We start from the raw sequence: 20,814 nt of genomic DNA, 5'->3' as shown, positions 1-20,814 counted from the left end.
AGTCTGAGATTTCTCTAAGAATGGCAAGCTTTGGCCAACACTCATTTTCATTTGCAACAATAACAAAAAAGTTTGTGTCATGATATTTCAGGACAGTTTAATTTCTGAAGGATAAATATACATGGAAAATATTAATGGAAATCAGGAAACATTCAGTTTTCACACATCCCATCTACAGCACAGTATAAGCCACTAAGCTGAAATGTGCCAGCTAATCATTCCTCTTTCATTACAAAAAATTGCAAATGCCTATGAAGGCATGTGAACAGAAGACAGTGGTTCCAAATACATAGCAGAAAATTCTTAAATAGAATAGTTTTTGTGCACTGGATTGCCTGAAGCAATTGAGCACTTGCTATGCAGGTAGCTGGTATGTTCTAACCCTCTGCTGAAACCTGAGGGGAAGCCTGGGTCTTCTGTGCCCTAAGTTACAGGCATTGGAAGTGCTGTACATCCCTACAGCTGTAATCAAGCTGACTTCTCCAGCTGACCCAAGAATACAGTTGGCTTCTTTCAGAGGCAGCTGCATGCAGCCCGTAGCCAAATGAATGGGTCATCATGATGAGGGGCCTCTGAGAGGAGAGGGATATGGAAAAAGGAGGAGAATTGCCAAACTGCCTCCCCCAGCAAAGCAGGCTGCTGTAGAAAGTAATGTTAAGTGCAATTCATTTGGTATAGTCACATTAAAAAAATCCAACAGAAAACACTCAAAGTCCTAGAAATTTGTTTTTAGTCAAGATGTTGATATACTCTTACCCTGAAGATTAAAGAAATTATTTTTTAAAGGGTCAGAGGCTTTACTTGTAATGAAATAGCAAATTCCAAGTAGAATGCTGCATTGTTAAAAACATAGGCATTAAAAAATCAGTGTTTAGTGTTAATGATCTGTGGTTTTAATTTTCACTCACTTAATGGTGTCTTTTGGATTTTTTTTGGTATAAGTCCTAAGTTTGTAAGGATGGCGAGTCTTCTCTTATATATTCCACACTGAATAAGTAAGGAAGGCTATAACAGCTGTGACAATTTCTCTGGAGATGCTTATGAGCTTGTAGCACTAGGAAGGAAGGCAAAGATGGCTCTGTCCTGCCTCTGCCTTTCAATTCCTTCTGAGGCTGCCAACTCTTTAACTAGAGACTCTGTTGGTCACTGACAGGTGGCGATCTGGTAATTTCAACAGCACCTTTTCAGATCTTTGTATCACCTTGCACTGACCATATTTCCTTCACAGAAGACTTCTTCACTGCTTTATCTGGCTTAGAGCTGCTTTGCATTTCTGGACCCAGCTTTAATGGATGGGAGTCAAACTAGATGATTTTGTTCTAAGCAGCTATGCAGGTGATAGCTTATAAAGGAAGATTTACAAGCTTAGTACCATGGGATCTTGAATTTACTGCTTCTAGAAGACTGTCAAACGTTTTCAGCTGACAGCATTAAAATATTTGACTCACCATTTATCCTATAAACTCAGATTGGAAAAACAAGGTATGTATCTGTGTTTCATAAACATCTGAGACAGGTGTAGCTTCATTACTGTCAGTGAGGATAATCTGCTTGCATTGATGTATCCGATGCTGTATGTTTGACATTACATTTGCATGCATTTTAGGAACTTGGAAACAGCAGGGAAATCAGACATTTCTGTATTAGACTGCTTTTATTCCCTTCTATGCTCAAAGTAGACCTGTGGTTGCCCTAGACCTGGATGTTGTTCTCCATGTAACAGTACACTAAATTCCTTTGGCTCATGCACCTCAGTCACTTGGAGGGCTGTTGCAGAAGATAGAAAATGGTACAGACAAAAATCCTTCTCTGGTTGCCAGGCTCCTGGAAGGCATAGCCAGCCCTGTGGTTAGAAAGGTCAAGAGAAATGGAAGCTTTAACGTGGTGCTGATTTTAATACAGACTCTAGGAGACTGAACAGATGTACAGACCATTAAGCCTGACTTTACTGGAAAAACTGTGAACAACTTAAAAAATAAATTGTTAGGCACGTGGGTGAGTACATTGGGCACAGGGATTAATGCTGCTTATGCAGATGTTGTATTTCACAAACCTGTTAAGAGCTCCTTGCAGGATTCAGTAAGCATGAGGAGGATAAGGGAAATCTACTTGATACTGCTGGTGCTAAAACTCTAAACAAACCCTGTATTTTTATCAATAGAGTTACTCTAGAAATATACCATTCATGACCACCATGGCCAGAGGTTTTAGGAATTAAAAGCAATTTCTAGAGCTGTGTTCCACTATCTTAAGTGGTGGAATCTCTTGAATTACTAAAATGCTAATTCCTGGTGCTACAATGGGTAGGGTGTAAATGGAGCACTTCTTGCATGCAGAGCCATGGAACTGAGGATCTGAACAGAACAGAGATTGGAGGTTTGGCCTGTGAGCGAGCAGTGTGGAAATACTTTATGTGGTCTAACATAATGCACGTCATCCTCAGATTCCACACATGTGCTCTATTTAGTGACCTCAGCAGGGCCTTGCATAACACTGCCTCTCAAGTCTAAGGAGTATTTATTTTTATGATATCTTGCATAGAGAATGCATAAAATTTTTTTAATAGTTTTCATTAGCACATGGAACTGCCAAGATTGGATTCTAGGTTTGAACATGGAACAGATGGATTTAATTTTTTCATTCAGATGAAACAACAAACTGTCATCATTTATTGTATGCTTGATTAATGTGCTTTGGTGTTGTCTTGATAACTTGAAGCAGTGGCTTCTCCTAATAACACATTTTGTAATATATTTCCTTTTTGTCTGAGATACAGACTTGGCTCTGGTCAGTGGTGCAAATGACACAGTAAACTCAGCAGCATAGGAAGATCCCAATTCTGTTATCAGTAGCATGCCAACACTGGAACTCTGGAAAACAAAACAAGGTGCTAAAAAGACAGTGACAGGGTTTAGTATAGTGTTAGTTATGGTATATTAACTTCTCACAAGAAAAGTGCCAACATATAGAAATATAAACAAGAAATGTCTTTTCTAAATCAATGCCTCAAAGAGAAGTGCTTAGGCATATGTTTAGCTGAAAATGACCACTGCCCATATAGAGTGGGCAGAACTTTGCAGAGGCCCAGAAAAACGAATCCTGCCATTGCCATCAGACCATCCATATGTTGGAACAGCTGAAGCATTTCATGTTACCTTGACTGCTTTAATCTACTTTGTTAGTTTCCATGGACTTCAAAAAATTCAAGAACTTTTTTTTGTTTGTTTCTTACTCCATTCTTTTTTCAATGAATTCTCCTTTTAAAATGAGCAAAATCAGCTCAGCCATGCCTACCTTAGAGAGCATTCTGCATTTGAGACTCTGGCACTATAATTTTGTTGGCAAATTTCCTGGCAGCTGCTTCAGGCATTGATTTTAAACCAGTTTCCCTGATAAAGTAAGCCATATTCAAGGAAAAGAGGAAGCTTTTGGTGATGTAAAGGTTTCTATGTTCTATTTTTTGGCCCACACAGTCATGATAGAATAGAATACAAGCACTTTTGTATTCTTAACCAACACAGGTATGCAGATCAATGCCAATATTGTAACCACACTCAGACACGTGTGAGGTTAAAAGAGGAAGTAACGTGATCCAACTGCTTCAAGTAGACTGAGGTGCCTTACATGACGTTTCTGACAATTGAAGCTGTATCAAGTTGCTTCCTTGTCTCCTGTAAATATGGAGGGAAAAAAAAAAAAAGAAAGAGACTGTAGCATTGATTCTGACCAAAGGAAACCTGTGAACAGAAAAACTATACTGCATGTTTCAGCTGCACAGACTCATCACTGGTAAGTGCAGTTTCAGGTCAGCTGAAATTCATGCTGCATTTGGCAAACAATTCAGTCGAGAAACTGAAACCTCAAAAATAATTTTTGAAAGAAATATTATGATGTTCTTGAAATACAGAATTTTGCTAGAACCCAAAGTATTGTTCTTCTGTAGAAAAGAAAAAAGGATGCTTTTTAAAATTTAAAAGAATATGATTCTCTTCAGTTCATTAATATCCATCTCCAAAGCAAATGATTTCATAAATTATACTAAAGCTTTTAGATTTCATGCCAGTTCAACTGGCTTATGGGCCTGGCTTTATATTATAAGCACTTTTATTCAGAGGCAGAAATTAACTTTACAGGTAAAGGAAGCACAGTGCACAGGATCAGAGGTAGAGCAGGACTCAGTCTGGAGTATGTTGGTGTAGCACATTCTCTTCTGTGGTATATTTCTAAACATCCTATTGCAACACCAGTGGTCTGAGAAGTCAGCAGTAAAATCATGTGGCAACTGCACCAGCATTGCTAAAGTTAGACAAAAATTTCCACTTTCCATGAGGTGAAAATACAGTCTGCTGTCTGTTTTGCATTAGGGAACGAGTTCCCACCTCTTGCTCTGGAACTTCAGAAATATTTGAATTTATTTCTGGCAGATGGGGTGAAGAAATCACACCACTGAGTGGTTTTACTTTAATGTGATACACTACTTTCAAAATTTGACAGCATCTCATTTCTCTTCAGAATCCATAAAACGACAGCTATGTGTTATGTCTCCCAACAAGTGAACAGGAAGAATGGGGTGGATTTTTCATATAAACACTTCCTTTAAATGTTGGTATTAGTAATTTTCACCAGTTAATAGTCTTAATGACAGCATTGGAATTATACTAAATGGTGTCCCTCAAGACAAGGAATAGCAGTTTAGGAACTATGTTGAATCCTTCAGTACCTTAGTAGGTGACCTCATATTCTGGTATCAGTAGATCAGGGGTTTAACTGCCACATATTTTGATCTTAGTGGGAAAGCTTTCCTGTTGTAATTGTGCTGCAATCACCACTAACTTCTGTGCCCCAGAATACTGTGAGACACAAGTTAATGGTATGTGGGAGTGTATTAACTGCATTATAGCAAATGATGGGAAATTAATAGGAAGTTTCCCTCCCTCCTTCTTCTTTTGGCACTTTCAAAGGTAGGGATAGGTAGCATGGACTTTTGTATCACATTACATTTTATACAAGTGTGCTGTAACCATCATTTATGTAGACTGACTTTTAAAGCATTCAGGCAAAGTACTGGAACACAGTGCAAGGGAAAGGTAAGAACAGATCCTTATATTGCTCTGCAGTTGGGCCTGAAGATGTGGAAAACCAGATGGACTCAAAATGGCAAGAAGCAGTAGCAAAGGATTTAAATCAGGTAAGATTACAAGTGCTTTGGGAGGTTGTGCTGTAGATTCCAAGTTGGCACCTCTTTTCAATCTCAATGTATCTTTTCTCCATGCACTGACATGACCCTTTATTCAACCTCGGCTTGGATGACATTTCTGCTACCTTCCAGGAAAGGAATTGTTTTTTGCAGCAGCTCCCTCTCTTATTCATTTTGAGAAAAGGATTAAATACTCCCTCTGACCAAACTTACAGGCATGCTAAAGTGAAGCCACTTCATGCTCCTGGCCAAACAAAGAACAAAAATACCCACAATAAGCAAAAGCAGATGGCTTCAGTGGCAGGAAATGAATGAGCCAGACTGCAGGTAAAATGGTTCTCTGCACACATCGCAGAGGTTTGCACTGACAGGTTCTTTGTTATCTGGGGCCTCCCCACAGGAGGCCAGATGTCTTCTGTTGTGAGAGGAGATAGAGATGCTCTTCCTTTTCCTCCCCCTTTAACTTATGGCTGTTTAAGTTACTGCTAATGGAAGCAGAAGCCTGTTTTTCCCTCTTGGTCTCTGATGTTTTTGGAAAGAGAAGAGATAGTGAAGGGGTACTCTGATATGAAAGAAAAGGCCCAGAACTGGCCTTTACCTCCCCATGACCTTCATTTTAAAGAACAGGGAGGTCAGTGCTGCTAATTGCACTTGAAAGGATTAACCACTTGATCGCTTTCATTTAGTGGAACAAAATTTTTCTTTAGTCTCAAAGCTGGGAAAATGTATCAGTGGTACTGAGGTGCTTTCAGGGTGAGATGGATGACTTGGTTTGGCTTCTTATACCAACATCAAAATTAAATAGAAGATGTAAATATGTTTATACATATGAGAGAACGGGCAACTACATCTGCAGCTCAGACAGGACAGATTTGCAGCAGAAGTGACAATAACCTCCTTCCTGCCCCCACGAAAGGTTATCAGAGGAATACCAGCAAACCATAACGAATTACAGATATTAGGTGTGCCTCTGTCCCTTGGTATAGCAAATGACTCTTGCATTTCACTGAGGTTGCACTGGAAGAAAAAGAATCTGAACCAAATTCCTGTACACAATGTGCCAGATTTAAAATCCTTTCTGTACATTAATTTAATCTGAGAGTTAAAACTAATTTTCTTCTGGAATAGAATCTTAATTCCCGTTGCTCAAATAAAGTGAGGTACACAAAACTTAAATTTGGAAACAATTTTTCACCTTATGAAACTATTTTCCAAAAGTAACAAAGAACAGCTTATACAAGCTTTTATCTGACCTCTGCTTCTTAAATAAAAAACATGTTTTCAGGGAAATGTGTCTTGGAAGTAACTCCCCCTCTCCCCCCAGATTTTTCTCTCTGGTTCTTGTAAAACATTAGGTCAGTGGGTTCATTTTATTTTTGTTTGTTTAAAGTGGGTGAAAGTTTCCTTCTCAAGCTATTATACTTGTGTGATTAAAAAAAAAAAAAACATTACAACAATCTTTGTTTAAGAAATGCAGGAACAGATGGAAATGTCAGAAGACTACCAAAATTCATACCAAAGGAAATAACATTAATCATTTTAAAAAGCCAAAATAACCTCTCAATAGCAGTAAGAACCAAATGAGTAGGCAGTGTTGTTTCAATAGCACTGAGACATGACTGCTGATTTTTCTCATTGCCTGGCACATGAACTCAGTATATAGGTAGATATAATAATTATCTTTCTCATTCTGACTTCAAGCCTGTGTTTGCTGTGGTGCTGTTATAGTTTCGTGCACATTTCACGTTCACTCATGTAACATAATCAGCATTTAATTCTGCTAATGGGGAAATATGTTTTTGTTGTCCACTGAAGTGCATTTTTATATGCACTTGTGCACATAAGGATCCAAATCTGAAGTACGATGTAAGAGAGCGTATTTGTATCTTGTGTTTGAAGCAGTATTAAGATTTCAGTATACTAAAGCATTAAAAATGCAGTACAAACCAGCTGGTATGGATTGCTATGTAAGTGTAAAAAGATTTTCTTGAAGTATTTTCCAAGACACTATTTATATGGTCACCAGAGTGTGTGAGTGCCCTCCTAGAAAGTCTGCAACAAGTGATAACAAAAATTGGATGTTTTGTTTAAAAATTACTGTAATTTTTCAGTCTGTCACTTTAACAAGATATATTTTGTCTTAAGTAACACATTTCTGAGAATATTCAGAAATATTTATGCATCTTGTATTGTACCTCTAATGAAACATTTTTTCATGATATAAAATGTATTCATATAACTCTGCTTGTGAAGTTGTAGCTCAGGTCTGTTACCTCTGCCAGCACTGGCTGTGCTGGTATAGCTTGGCAAAACTACATTCACACGTGATGACTCTGCCAGCAGCACTACACCTCTGACAAAACTCTCATCAGCACAGACAGAGTCTTACTTACTCTGTTCCAATCTGCCCCATTACTGCAAAAGGAAAAACAGAGCAGATTCACACTGCCTAATTTAAGGAAGCCTTGTCAGAAATGTTGTGATCAGAACCATCATCTTTTTTTTTTTTTTTGGTGCCTAGTGACATTTGTTAGGTTAGTGCTCCCCCAAATAATGATATTATATAATAGTAATAAACACTTAACTAAATTGTTTGAAGAAGTCCAAGATTACCCAGTAAGCTGAGAATAACCCCAATATAACGTGAATGTACATGAATGGTACTACAGAAATCATACACTGTATAACAGTGTTTAAAGAGACCACTTTTTTATTACTAGAAGAATTTTCCAGCATTCATCTTGCAAGTATGTAATTCATATTCACTTAATGTGCTCTTTCATTTTGTATTGCTGCCACTTGTCCCCACAACTGAACACCATCTGCCAATTTCAGTAAGCCTCTGATGCCATGAAGGTGGAATCAGTATTGCTGTGTAAACCACCAGGAAAACATCTGACATAAGTATTAGCAACAATACAAAGCTGCATGCTAATTCCTTCTTACAGTTAAACGAGATCACTACTTATGGCAAGAGGGGTCAAGTCCTCCAGTCCCATCTCAGGAAATGTGCTCATCACAGTGAGCACATCAGCCCTGTAGGTGAAAGTACAGCAACATTTAGCAAAATGTAACTGTTTGCAAATAAGTAACTCTAATCAGACTGCTCATCTGAGCAGTTCTACAACCTCAAGCATGCGGGACAAGATCTGCAGCTCACTTTTGGCAACACTGTTGCCGTTACTTAGAGTAAAATCTATTTCCAAAAAAAACCCCCAGTCATGTTTGTGCAGTTTATTATTACAAAAAAGACGTGTCATGCACCAGTAGACAGACACCTTACTCTTTTCCTGCACAACACTTGGCATCTTTAATCAATGTATGCATAAAGGAAAAGAAAAAAAGCAGATTATCATATTGTCCATTGTAGCTCTCTTTCAAAATCTCCTGATGATAGTCCACAAGGAAATAATAAATTGCTTCTATTGTGGAAAGGTATGTATCTGGCTTTCCCTTCTGATGACGCCAAAAGCAAGTTTTCCTTGTTTTCAACTCAATTTGCAGTAATCCTGTCAAGGAAAAAAGATGACATAGATTAGACAATGTGGTTTGGTGGCCAGAAAAGTCAAACAAGACTTTAGTTTTGTTTTCTGACTTTGCTGCTAGCCTGCTCAGTGTCTGCATGCAAATAATTTTTCTTCCTGTACCTCCATTTTTCATCTGTAAAAGCAAGGTAATAATTTTATCCTCCTTTGTGGACCACTTTGGAATTTGATGAACTGCTGTAAGTCCTAGGTTATAATCTTCATATTTGCAATTAATTACAGGTTATCCTTTCATTCAAACAGTCACACAGCCCTCAGTAAATTGCAGAGCTGCTTCCCATGGCAAGAGTGAAACCCACACCTACCAAGACTCATCAATGTTCATAAAATTATTATTTAATCTTTTGCAAAGTTAATACTTTTCATGTGTAAAACAGAATCCCTCAGACTGTTAGTGTTGCTGATGCGAGGACTGTTTGTAAGAGCCAGGAACTTTTCATTTATATTTGTTGAGTAACTGAAATCTCACTGAAATTACTCAGGAGTAAGTATGACAGCATCTCGTAATTAACTTAGATACTAAAAGCATTCCCACTTAAGATGAAAGAGAGAATTTGGTGTCTGTATGGCACAAGAAAATCTTTAATCTGCTTATAGTCTCTGTAACTATTCTATTATTCAGATGAATTTTAAACATGTTATCACTTTGTAAACAGGATGGACAGTTGGATCGTGAAGAACAGGGTACACACCTGTCAACAGAATCAGAACCAGACTGTAAAGTCATCTTTTTCTGTCACAAATCATCTGTCTCATGGGATGATTTAGTACAGGTAATAGTACCAAAGCCAATATCGTCTAAGAATTGCTTGGAAGTTATAGACAGAGAAGTTTCAGTAAGGTCCAAATTCAGAAGTACAAACTGGGCTATAGCCCAGCACTTGTAATTCTATACTTCTAACCTACAAACTGTGTTTAATTCTTTTCAGTGTAATTGCAAGAGGGACTTAGTTGTTTGCTTTGCAGTTAGGAATGTATGATAGCCTGCACTGTAGAAGAAATCTCTATTACAGCATTTAAAAAAAACCACTGAACAACAGGAGCGTCTGTCCCTGAATTTAAATGTTATAATTGGCATTTCAGAAACAAAACCTCAAAATAGCAGTCCGATTATTACCTCTAATAATCCCACACATATGAAACTTAAAATAGTAGTAGGAAACTGTATTAAGCTTGCTGCCCTGAAGAGTTTTCAACACTTGAATTCTTAGCCCTAACCAAAGTGAAAGCTTCCATCAAATCCAGCAGTGCTTCCACCCTAAAAGCAGTGAAGTAAATCTCAGGGATGATTCCTCCAGCATAAACTCCCATGTAGTTGTGGTTTGAATACAAACAAAAGTTCACTGAAGGCAAGACCATGGACACTACTGAGCTTACCATAAATGCAGGATCAGTTACTTTCAAACAAAAGATTTTAGGAGTTTTTCATTAAAAAATCCCAAAAAACCAGAGGGGGTTAAGGGTTAGAATTTACTGAGCATGTTTCATCTGTACTGTATCTGTACACAGCCAAAGGCAATGTTTGCTTACGAATGTGCACCGTTCATATGAAACCTTACAATGCTAATGTATAAGCTAATAAAACATTTGGCTAATACAAAGCAGTTCAAACTTACAGGAAAATATACCAAAGTAATCTGTTTCTTTAACAACCATGGTGATATTGCAAATAAGCTCCATCACTCATGTGAGAAAGTCAGCATTAACATTAGATTCAACTGTTTGCTTTCTGATCTAGGGATCACTTTTAATGAAGTAATCAATCCTAGACATTACCAACTCTCATGTATTTCCTGTCTTTAACTGATTTAGTTTTGTTTTCTAAAGATATATTATGCACTTTTCCAATATATAGAAGTAGTTTTTTGTCCAAGTTCTCTTAGCCTATTTTAAGATTCATGTACTCATTTGCTTTCTCTTGCAGTACAATTTGCTAGATTTACTGTCTATATAAATATAGGCTTACAAAACACGAGGCTTTTCTTTACATTTTCTTGGCTTCATTAATGTTTTCATCCAGTATTTCGTGTAACTTAGTAAGTATGGCAATTACTTTTTATTTGGAATTATGAACACTCCTTTTTGAACTTTAGCATATGACGAATATTTTGTTGGATGATGACTTCATTTGCAATTGAACTGAAAAATGAACACAGTTCTCTATTTCTCATCTATGTACAACATAAAAATTTCATCAGTTTATGCCTAAGGAAACTCTGCCCCATTCATCTTAGAAGTGAAAACTGCAATCTCTAAAAGGGGTATTAATGCAATTTATGTTCTTTATGTCAAGTACTAAGGAAAGCAATGCTTGCATGGGGTGTGCACACTGCTACACCCAATGTGTGGATGGGTAAAATTCTCCCCATACTAGAAACTGATTTGCATGACACTATGAAACCTTACAGCAATCCTGAAAGGTGCTCAGGGACCCAGAGGATTGGAAAACAACTGGAACTGAGATTTTCTAGAAAGGAGAGAGCACTCCACCAAATCAGCATTGTCATAGGGAAACTGGAAACCATTTAAGAGCTCCAAAGTAACACCAATTAAGACTTTTTCATTAATATATGCATAGGCTTCCATGGAAATCTTCAGTTCCCCTGGCTGCCTGTTACTTTCCTTGAATTCCTCCTCTTAAAATAAGTTTCAAATACTTTATATTAAACTTGCAACATGCAGGTACTCTAATCTTCACAGTAATACTTCAATGTAGTTGATAGAGTATGTTTTGTGTTACACTAAATACTTATAACAGGATTTTAATTAGCCAATGTATCATACTAACATGTGGGATTCTTTAATAAACTGACTAGACAGCAAGGCAACATTCAGCTTCAATGTAAGAAAGTCTGTGAAATTCCTTGTAGGATCCAGTGTGAAGCAGTAGTAGTGTTTATATATATATATTTATAGCATGTAAACTTGACAATGTGCCACCCAGCTAAGTGGACTTCTTGCACTAATGAAAGTATTTTCAAACTCCTATTCATCTCAAAAGAAATGGAATGCTATTGCTAAATTGTTTTGTCTTTTGTGGGTTTAATTAGAATGCTTAAATGTAAACTTCTTGTAAAGAACCTAAGACAAAAAATTTTTGTGGAATTCCCAGTTTCTGCTTTCAGAGTTGGAAGGGTGTGGAGGGCAAGCAGCCATTCCCTTTTTGTCTGGAGTAGTGAGATCATGGAAATATCCATGTACCAACTGCACCAGAAACAGAACCCAAGCCATGACAAACCTGTGCTGAAGCTCCTAAATCCCTCATTTACCTTCTTGGGGCCTGTCTGCCACCAATGTCTGCACAAATGGTCCCGCGGGTCTCTGAAAAAGCAGCCAGCCACCTGCAGTGGAAATCTTCCTGGCTTCCTTCAGAGGCCATTCAAACTACTGTTCTACTGTCTAACATGACAGCTCCCATTCTCTGACATTGAGGAAATCTGCTCCAATAGAGAAGTGATGCAAATAAATGTAAATGCTCTCTTAATATTGGTATTATCTTTTTGCAAAACAAATTGTATGACATGAAAGTAATGGAGTCTGTGGCTCAGGAAGTATTCTACAGAACTGGAACAGGCTCCTGAATCCTTCATGTACACTCAGATATAGGGGTACATATAAGCTTACATCATGCTCAGGTCTGTTACAGATATGTGTCCCTTAATCACTTCTGTAGCAATAACATCTCAATATCAACTTGTATTTTTTTACCTTGAAGTCGTTCATCAGTTATTATCTTGTTAGTTTGATTCCAGGTACTGTCAATAAATATTATTTTCTTCAGTCTAGTGCCTTCACTCCTGCTGCTTGAGATGCATTGATGTGGCTTTTTTCCTTCTTCAGGTTCTATTTTTGCTTGTTTAAGAAGTGGCTCTCTGAAACAGTTGTCATCAGTAGCACAGACACCTTTCTTAGTGTACTTTTGGAGATGGAAAGCAATATCTTTTACTGAAACTGAATTGGGCCCAGGAAATATAAGTGCTATCTGAATGAAGAAAACAAAGAATTTGAGTGTCAACAAAATCTAATAACACAACAGGAATTATTATATTAACAGAAATTTTCTATCCCTGTCTGTAAACATTTAAGTCAGGACAAGATGAAACAGTATATCTTAAAAATATTCCATTATCTAATATAATGTTTAATCCATGTTAAAAAACATGTTAAAATAATGAATCGAGGTCCTTAATAGAGATTTTTAATTAATGTTACTTTCATGCCTCTACTAACAACTCTAACACTTCTGTATAAAAAGATTTCTCAGCCAAGACAATGGTGTCAGCCCCAAGGAAGTTCAAATGTCACTTGTCATTGCAGTATATGGGGCAGGAAGGCCAAAAAGAATAGCTTGCCATTTAAATGAACATACATATCCAAGTTCATCGCTTACTATTTTTGTGCTCTATGCTATGACAGACAAGAGTTGTATTTTGTTTGTTTTCCTCTGTCATGGTGAATGTTAGAAGTTTTAAGGAGGTTTAAATACTGCAGCTGCTGAATATGAGCACAACACTCAACTGCTGTTTAACTTGCTGCAAGGTGAATGCTTTCATTTATAGGCAAAATACTTCTTCAGGTACGCAGTGAATCCAACTCTCCATTATGTGAGGCAATGAACATAGGAAATTCAAGGTGGTTAAAGTGTGCTGCAGGCTTTCTCAGCTTTGGAGAAAAGGTTACAGTCCAGAGCACTGTGTTTGCAGACCTAAGCTTTGAGAGAGCACAGGATGGACTGCACTAAAGGAACAGTGCTTTCCTCCCAGCAGTGCAGTACCACTGCAGGAGGAAGCTGCACCTCCCCAGCATAAAGCCTGGCTATCTCTGGAGAATCTCTTACTTCATGTCTCTTTTCCTCATATTCTGGGATGCAAGGATATTTGTAAATGGTCACATCATCAGGTGCCAGGAGCTTAGCATGCACAGCAGTGCTTTTGCCGTCAGTTTCATTTGGGTGTTTAATAATGTCAATCTTCAAAGGTAACTAGAGTAAAAAAAGAGAAAAGCAGTATTTATCATCATATATACGGACATTTGTACAAAAACTTACTCAAAATTTTGGAGAAACTCCTATGGGTGTGTAATTAAAGCATCTGGTAATTTTTGATAGGTTTAGAACTAAAGTAGAGAGAAGTTAGAAGAAGCACCTTCTATATTCAATTTATGTAAATACCTAAGTAAGCAATGAATGCACTTTGGAATGCTGCCAGCAGTAGTGTGGTAAAATATCCAGAAATAGAATCAATAAGGTAACTTAGATGTGGTCTTAATTTGAGCAATATAATGGTTCTAAATATGAATACTTATCTCTATTAGGTGTTCACCCAATTGTGAAAATGGTTGTTTCAATGAAAATACACCTAAATTTACTAGGTAAAATTTCCAAAGTACTTCTAAACTACTTTTTATGCTTTCAAACTCCAGTGTCTTCAAAATGCATCTTAGATCCTAACTGATTTTGCAAAATGTCTCAGTCCTCTCTGATAGTTTCCCCAAGTATTTTAGCTGAAAGGCATTACACTATTTATATTTTAACAGTAGTTATCAGAATTATACAACCATGACATATAGGAATGTCTTTTAGCTCATTTTATGTAAATTCACCCTCGGTTATGGACAAATTTTTTGTTCACAATATAATGTGTTTTGGCCAGAGTTATTAGAAACTGAAGAATGTGCAAGAGCACCATACAGAAACTTTCAACAGCTAAGTGAAAAGGCAGTTGCATGAGAAGCTGCGTGACTTCAGCCTATATTCTCATCTAGAAGATACAGAAATGTTTATGTGAGGACTGGAACATTTTCAGTGTTTGTAAATGTAATTCCTCAAGTAAGACCAGTAATTTAATCTAACTTTATTCATACTTATAGCTATGTTCAAGATGAATCGCTGTAAATAGTGAGTCAGAAAAGAAATGGCTGCAGACAGACAATTCTCTGTCCACAGTAAATTATCAAAAATCTGTAAGAAATATTAACCTTCACAGTTGGAATTTCTTTGGTAGGGACAGTTTCAACAGGAACAAAGCACGTATAACAATAAAACATCCTTGAACTACTGCATCGGGGGCATTTTGATCTCCCGCTCTTTTTTGCCTTTTCCAATACTTCCTGGGATGCTAACTGTAATTGTTGAAATGGGTTATCTTGCAATGATGATGGAGTCTGCAGTTCTAGGCTTTCCAAACACTCAGTATTTCTTTTTGGTCCTTGAGCATTGTCTTCATTTAGAAGTATAGATGAATTTAAAGACATGGTTAGCTGAAACAGACAATATCTCGTTAAATAAAAGTCCAATTACTATGAACTAATCTACTGGAAATTACTCTGTATTATCCCATTTAACAAAAAAATCTCATCAAAAAAGGTATTTCCAAGAACAGAAAGAATAATAAAATCATCTGATTCAAGCGATTTCAGGAGAGCATGAGATAAACAGTTGGTAAGAACCTGAGATCTGCATTCTCAATGCATACAGATGCACGTTCATTATCCCACTCAACTCCTGCAGAAGTCTATTATTTCTCTGTTGTTGAGATCCGTGCCTAGAAGTTTATGAAAACACTGGTAAGCAGTGTTTACCTGGATGAGCAATCCCATCAGACTTTAGCAAGACTACTGACAAAGAATTCTATGCCTACAGGATAGAAATCCATAAGAGAAAAACTAATTATACAAATTTAGATCTCCATCCTGAAACTTGTGTGTGGGCCAACCAAATAACCTGGATGAAATCCCTCTTAGATAGAACATTGTGAAATAGAAGAAATTTCCCAGAAGAAGAACTTCAGGCTGAAAAATAACAGCTAGAAGAGGGCTTTGGTGCCCCATGTACCAGGGAGTAAGCGGTGACCCAGTCTAGACTTCTGCAAGTTTCTGTTTATTTAGCACATTGATGTATTTCTTTCAGGCTTTCTTCAGGACAGCTGTCGTCTCACCCTCTGCAGCTGGCACAGAATTTTCACCATGGTCTGTGAGCAATGCGCTAGAAACATGACCGTGTGCCCACCCCAGGGCAGACAGAATTAGTGCTGCTGTGCTGTCACAATCCCTTCTGACTGATCACTTGGGGTGCTCTCTCATCGTCAAAGCAGCTCCCAGTCAGGAGCCTGCACAGCCTGCAGTAGTTATAAACTGCCTTTTGCACTTTGTGCTGCATCACTTGCAATGAAAGAAGTTATTCTCAGTATTTACTTTCAGCTAATTTAGGTTTACTTTTTCACGTCAAGGATCACACTTATGAAATGATGCAGCAAAGTCATGTTTAACAAAAACAAACAAACAATAAGTCCTGAAGTGTAATCCAAAATTAAGTGTTTAAATAAAATCAAGTGTAATAGAATTCAAAATACTCAGCTAACTTTCCAACAGAAAATTAAAATCAGTCCCAGAAAAAATGGTTATTTTCTGGTAAAATTAAATACTCATGCCTGCCATGATACCTCCCCCTCTGCCAGGGCCTAACTTTTGAAAGGTCAGGGAAGTCCACTCAAATAAACACAAAATCTAATATGCATACGAATTTTCTAGTGCAATTTGCTTTCAAGTTCCTCTGAGATAAAGCAAATATACTTTACATCTCAGAGTAACCTGTGCTATTATCAAGTTTCCTCAAGAAGCAGAGGGCGAGAGGCCCTGGAATTGGACATGCATTCCCAGCCTGCAAGCTGATTCTTTTCAGTGTAATGTCTTACACTCTGTGGCGCTCAGCGGTGACACCCTGAAGCACTTTTGTTATTGATACTGACAAGGGATACGCTGTGACCTCAAAATAATAGCTGTGCCCGCCTGCAGAAGTACATATACAGTACAGTACACTCAGAAAATAACAGACTACAGTTCACGCAAATTCTGAGACCCATATGTCACTTCGGACACATATTTTTAAGACTAACTAATAACTCCATCTGCACCTCATCTACAGCCCCCGGTAAATCACTGCCGGTGGAGGGTACCCTCCACACTCCAGCTGCAATTCTGGGACAACTCAGAACGTCGGCCGGGACATCTCGGGGGGATGTATGAAGCTCACGAGGTGCCCTAGGCTCCCTCCTGCCGCTGCTCGCTGCTGTCAGCCCAGCGAGGTGAGCGCAGGCCGGCTCCGGAGCGCAGCGCTCTCTTCTGCGGGCAGAGGTGGCGCAGGGCGCTCGGCGGGCACAGCCTCCGCCGCTGCATCTGCCAGCGGAACCACAGCGCGGTTCTGCCGCTCGGGCGTGTCTGAACGGCCCCCGTCCCGCCGCCGCAGCGGCACCGAGGGCCCTGAGGGCGCAAAGCCGCTTCCTATCGCGGGCCGCCCGAGCCCGCCCCGCGCAGAGCGCGGCCCCTCGGCGCTGCCGAGCCGCGCTGCCTCCTCTCTCCTGCCGCCACCGCCGCGGTGGGGCGGGAGCTCCTCACCCGCTCCTCACCCGCTCCTCACCCGCTCCTCACCCGGCTGCAGCCCCCCCGCACCGCCCGCTCCTCACCCGCCGCCCGGCGCTGCTCCCGCGCGGCCCTCGCAGGCCCCGGAACGAAAGTGCCGGGCTCGGCCGCCGCGGGGAGCGGAAGCAGCTCGAGGCTGAGCGCGGTTTCGCGCCGGGCCGCCTCTGCCTGAGGGTTTGTGTGTGTGTGGGCGCCTCACGGCCCGGATGGGCTGTTCCGGGTTTTGTGTCACAAGAACCTGGCCAGAAACCACTTCCAGCTACCTGGGCAGGGGGGGAGAATCCCGCCGCTCCCAGCTGGGCCCGCGGCAGCTGTTTCCTGCCCTGTGTCCCGTGCCCAGCGCTGCCCCCTCCGTGAGGCGGTACCGCCTGGAAACCACTGGGGTGTGCGGCTGCGGCTTTGTTTGACTCCCGTGAGAACTCCAGGAAAGACAGATTCCTCCCCCCCCCCCTCGTATTTTTCCCGCACCCAGTAGTATCTTTAGAGCATATTTATTGACAGCGAGGGCTGGAAGAATTGTGCTGCTGTATGCCTCTCTGCTTGTTTTGCATCTCTCCCCAAAGGGGACATGGGATCTCTTCTGTGGCATTCCTTGGCCGGGTTGAGGATGCTGCTGCTCCAACATTTACCCAATGCTCAGTCTTTAGTAACTGCATTTTTAGGTGGAAGTGGCTAAACTAAAAGAGTAATTTTGGTGTAGGGAATATTTCTGCTCAGTGAAATAAAGTGATATATTAGTTGATATATTTGGGGGGAAAGTTGACATTATAGGCAGTTCTTATGCCAAACTTCGATCTCAGTTACACCCTAAAACCCTCACTGACTTCAGTGGTGTTACATTCAGTGGCAGAGAATTCCTACCAGCATTGTTGTTACTTGTTTTGTTTTGATCAGTTCTTCATGCTGGCAACATGTAACACATTGCAGTAGTAGGAAAAAATAGCAACGTTTCACCATCCATATTTTTTCATCACTTTATGCTGTGATAATATGTTGTGATGTGCAGTCGTTAATTATGTAAAAAATGTTTATTGGGCAAAAAAAAGACTTTTATAATGGTTTCTAAAATTCTTTCTTGCCAAACTTAATTACAGTAGGTTTTGCTAAGTTTACCATATCTTATTTTATTTGAATTATTTTTTCGGATGCTTAATGCAGAACTTTTTTGGGAAAAACCAAGCTTCCTCTTTACTTAAAATAAGGCTCTGAAATGTGAATTACTTCTTTGTATACTTATATTCTATACAATTATTTACACAAAAACTGTAAACTGAAAAAGCCACAGACGACATTTTTAGGAATGTTTGTCATATAACTTTTATTTGGGGTTCTTTATTTCAGAATATACTAAAAAGACAAATTCATTTTTTTCAAACCAGCATTTCTCACATTTGGTTTCTGCCCAGTTGTAACTCTAAAGTTAGAATTTGTAATTATACTGAACACAGCATATACCAGTTGATCGATTTCAGTAAAAACTTTGGCTAATCTGCAACCCTCACATAGCTTCCAACTTGTATACAAAATACCAAATACATGAGAATAGGGGCAGATTTGTCACTTTTTCTTCAGTGTGCATTTTAGAAGGTCATGAACAATAATAGTATAGTACTGTGGAGATAGTGAGAAGGAAATGGAAGTTCTATCTTCATGATTAAGTGCCTTTACATTTCTTTCACATATTTAGCGTGTTTCTTAACATCTAAGGATATGAAGTAGTATTTTGTGTATTGGAAGAAACTACAGTGAATATGCTCTCTGCTCTAGTGATGGCTTTCACTGTCAGTTTTAGTTGTCTAAAGTTTAAATATTTGGTAATATATGTTATCTTAGGAGTTTTTAAAAGACATTTGGATGAGAGCAATTCTTAATGTCTGTCAGCAGAAAATGCAAAAGCCTCCTTTTATTTTTGAAGGATTATTAGAGTCTTGAGACTTGGTGAGTCCAATTGGCTATTATTTTAACTACCCATGTGTGTGGAGAAGTGAACACGTAGGAGTCAGGTCCTGAGCAAAACCCGATGAATGAAAATATTGAGAGTTGAGTTTGAGCATAGATTGTATTTGCAAGACCCTCGGGCACTGCAAAAGAGCTTTGTAGAAATGGCAAACCTTTAAGAGAGCAGCCTCTCTGCTGTTAACTTTCTTTTTCTCCTCAAAGCTACACCACGGAGGAAAGTGTCTGCCTGCTGTACAGCAACTTTCTGTGGTTGGAACCGTGCTTGAGTGATGACACTGAATCAAGCTTTGTTTAAAAGACTTGATCAGGCCATGTCATTTCTAACATAAGAGAAACTCCTGAACACTGAGGCAAAAGGTTCTGATGAGGATGAAAGGGGGAATAATCAGTTCTGATTTTAGCTTTCTCTCTTTCCTTACACTAGTAAGACTGCTAGAGAAATCTTTGACTATATATGCCATTATGTTTTGTTGAAGAATTTAGTATAATGTGGTTACCAGAGATTTGTCAGAATGACATTCTTCTTGGAAGAAGCAGGACATTCCATTTGACCTGCTTGCATTATTTGGAAGTATTGATTCACTCAAATCCTTTAAACCAGAAAATTTGCTCTTTTGAGCTTTGAACCAGAACTTTTTCTCCCACTGGAACAAAGAAACAAAAAAAATCTTTGAAAATATGTGGAACATTTCATTATAAATTTTAATTTTTTTCTTTGAAAGGTATATCTCTAAGAGGAGGAACCTGACATAAAAATGCAAACACTTTAATTTAGGATAATATCAAAACAAAATATTGATTTGTTTATATTTTCTAATTGGTTTTACTTAACCATTTTACCCTGAAATCACAGCATCACAGAAAGAACATGTGTATTAATAGTGTCATTACAGTCAATAGCATTTCACTGAATTACTTTTTTAAAGAAATCATTTTTCTTGCTGCCCTGCTATTAAAAAGATCATGTCACAGTCCTTCAGCAATACCAGAGTGCTTAAAAACACACTGATTACTCTGTTTTAATGCTTACTAAGTTATTTCAGCAAAGTGATCAATTTGATGATTAAGTTCAAACAACTACCCTTGGTTTCAACAATTTGCTCAAATATTTAAGTTGCTGGTTTAAATTCTTTGCTAGATCAAGGAACAGAGTTTCCTCCTGTGCTTCCAAGGCTGTTCTCAACAGATGGAAGGCATTACTGGCCTTTCCGAGAACTTAAATTGCACATGATTTTATTTGTCTCTTTAGAAACATAATGACCCTTTTTTCTTGAGTTATCTCCTTCTCTAACTAAAAAGTTATAGTCTTTTTAATTACTCTGTGTCTGCTGTAATGGGCCTCCCTGGTCTATTTCTGTTTTTCTGGCTCTTTGAGATGATGTAATCATCCCTGAATGCAGTATATGAGAGAGGAGGAAATCACAGTCTGCATTGCAGTGCTGCCAGAATTAGAGATTCTTAGATGTAAAATGCATTTATACTTGTATTGCAATTCTTTATGCAAAATAAAGTTCACAGATTACTCAATTTAATCTTTGCATTTGTATAATTTTCAGAAATAGCTGCTTTTACAGTGTACTGACTGCAGAAGGAATGGCTGAGTTGTATCTCTCTTGATGAACTTTACTCTTTGGTGGGTAAGTTACAAAAAGATGATTCCTTTAGTGTTATATGTAAATATCTGTGTGAGCATCAGTC

The 20,814-nt window shown here is 38.7% G+C and overlaps 1 protein-coding gene and 1 long non-coding RNA gene across 2 annotated transcripts in view; one reads left to right on the top strand and one right to left on the bottom strand.

The window, feature by feature from the left end:
• Positions 1–6,613, top strand: part of LOC125332789 — a 44,230-nt gene extending 37,617 nt beyond the window's left edge. The window contains exons 5-6 of the long non-coding RNA XR_007206617.1: positions 1,229–1,482; positions 5,118–6,613. This is a non-coding gene — a long non-coding RNA (uncharacterized LOC125332789). The remainder of the gene's footprint in view (positions 1–1,228; positions 1,483–5,117) is intronic.
• A 1,276-nt stretch (positions 6,614–7,889) lies between these two features.
• Positions 7,890–16,742, bottom strand: DTWD1 (DTW domain containing 1). Its single transcript, XM_048318051.1, has 4 exons — positions 14,719–16,742; positions 13,580–13,723; positions 12,451–12,724; positions 7,890–8,706 (listed from the first exon to the last, which is right to left on the bottom strand). Exons 1-4 carry the CDS (start codon positions 14,992–14,994, stop codon positions 8,477–8,479), a joined length of 924 nt encoding a protein of 307 aa, XP_048174008.1. The 5' UTR covers positions 14,995–16,742; the 3' UTR covers positions 7,890–8,476.
• Between the last annotated feature and the right edge of the window lie 4,072 nt (positions 16,743–20,814).

The sequence above is a fragment of the Corvus hawaiiensis genome, chromosome 13, assembly GCF_020740725.1.
Source record: "Corvus hawaiiensis isolate bCorHaw1 chromosome 13, bCorHaw1.pri.cur, whole genome shotgun sequence".
Lineage (NCBI taxonomy): Eukaryota > Metazoa > Chordata > Aves > Passeriformes > Corvidae > Corvus > Corvus hawaiiensis.
The sequence above is the reverse complement of the archived record's forward strand: the minus strand, read 5'-3'. Positions and strand labels throughout refer to the sequence as shown.

What these genes read in the sequence shown, in the direction of transcription:
- DTWD1 (XM_048318051.1), bottom strand. Translation starts at nt 14,994, where the DNA reads ATGTCTTTAAATTCATCTATACTTCTAAATGAAGACAATGCTCAAGGA. An exon ending in AAGAAATTCCAACTGTGAAG is followed by an intron (nt 13,724 to 14,718) that starts GTTAATATTTCT and finishes TTTTTACTCTAG; the next exon opens with TTACCTTTGAAGATTGACAT. An exon ending in ATGAGGAAAAGAGACATGAA is followed by an intron (nt 12,725 to 13,579) that starts GTAAGAGATTCT and finishes TTCTTCATTCAG; the next exon opens with ATAGCACTTATATTTCCTGG.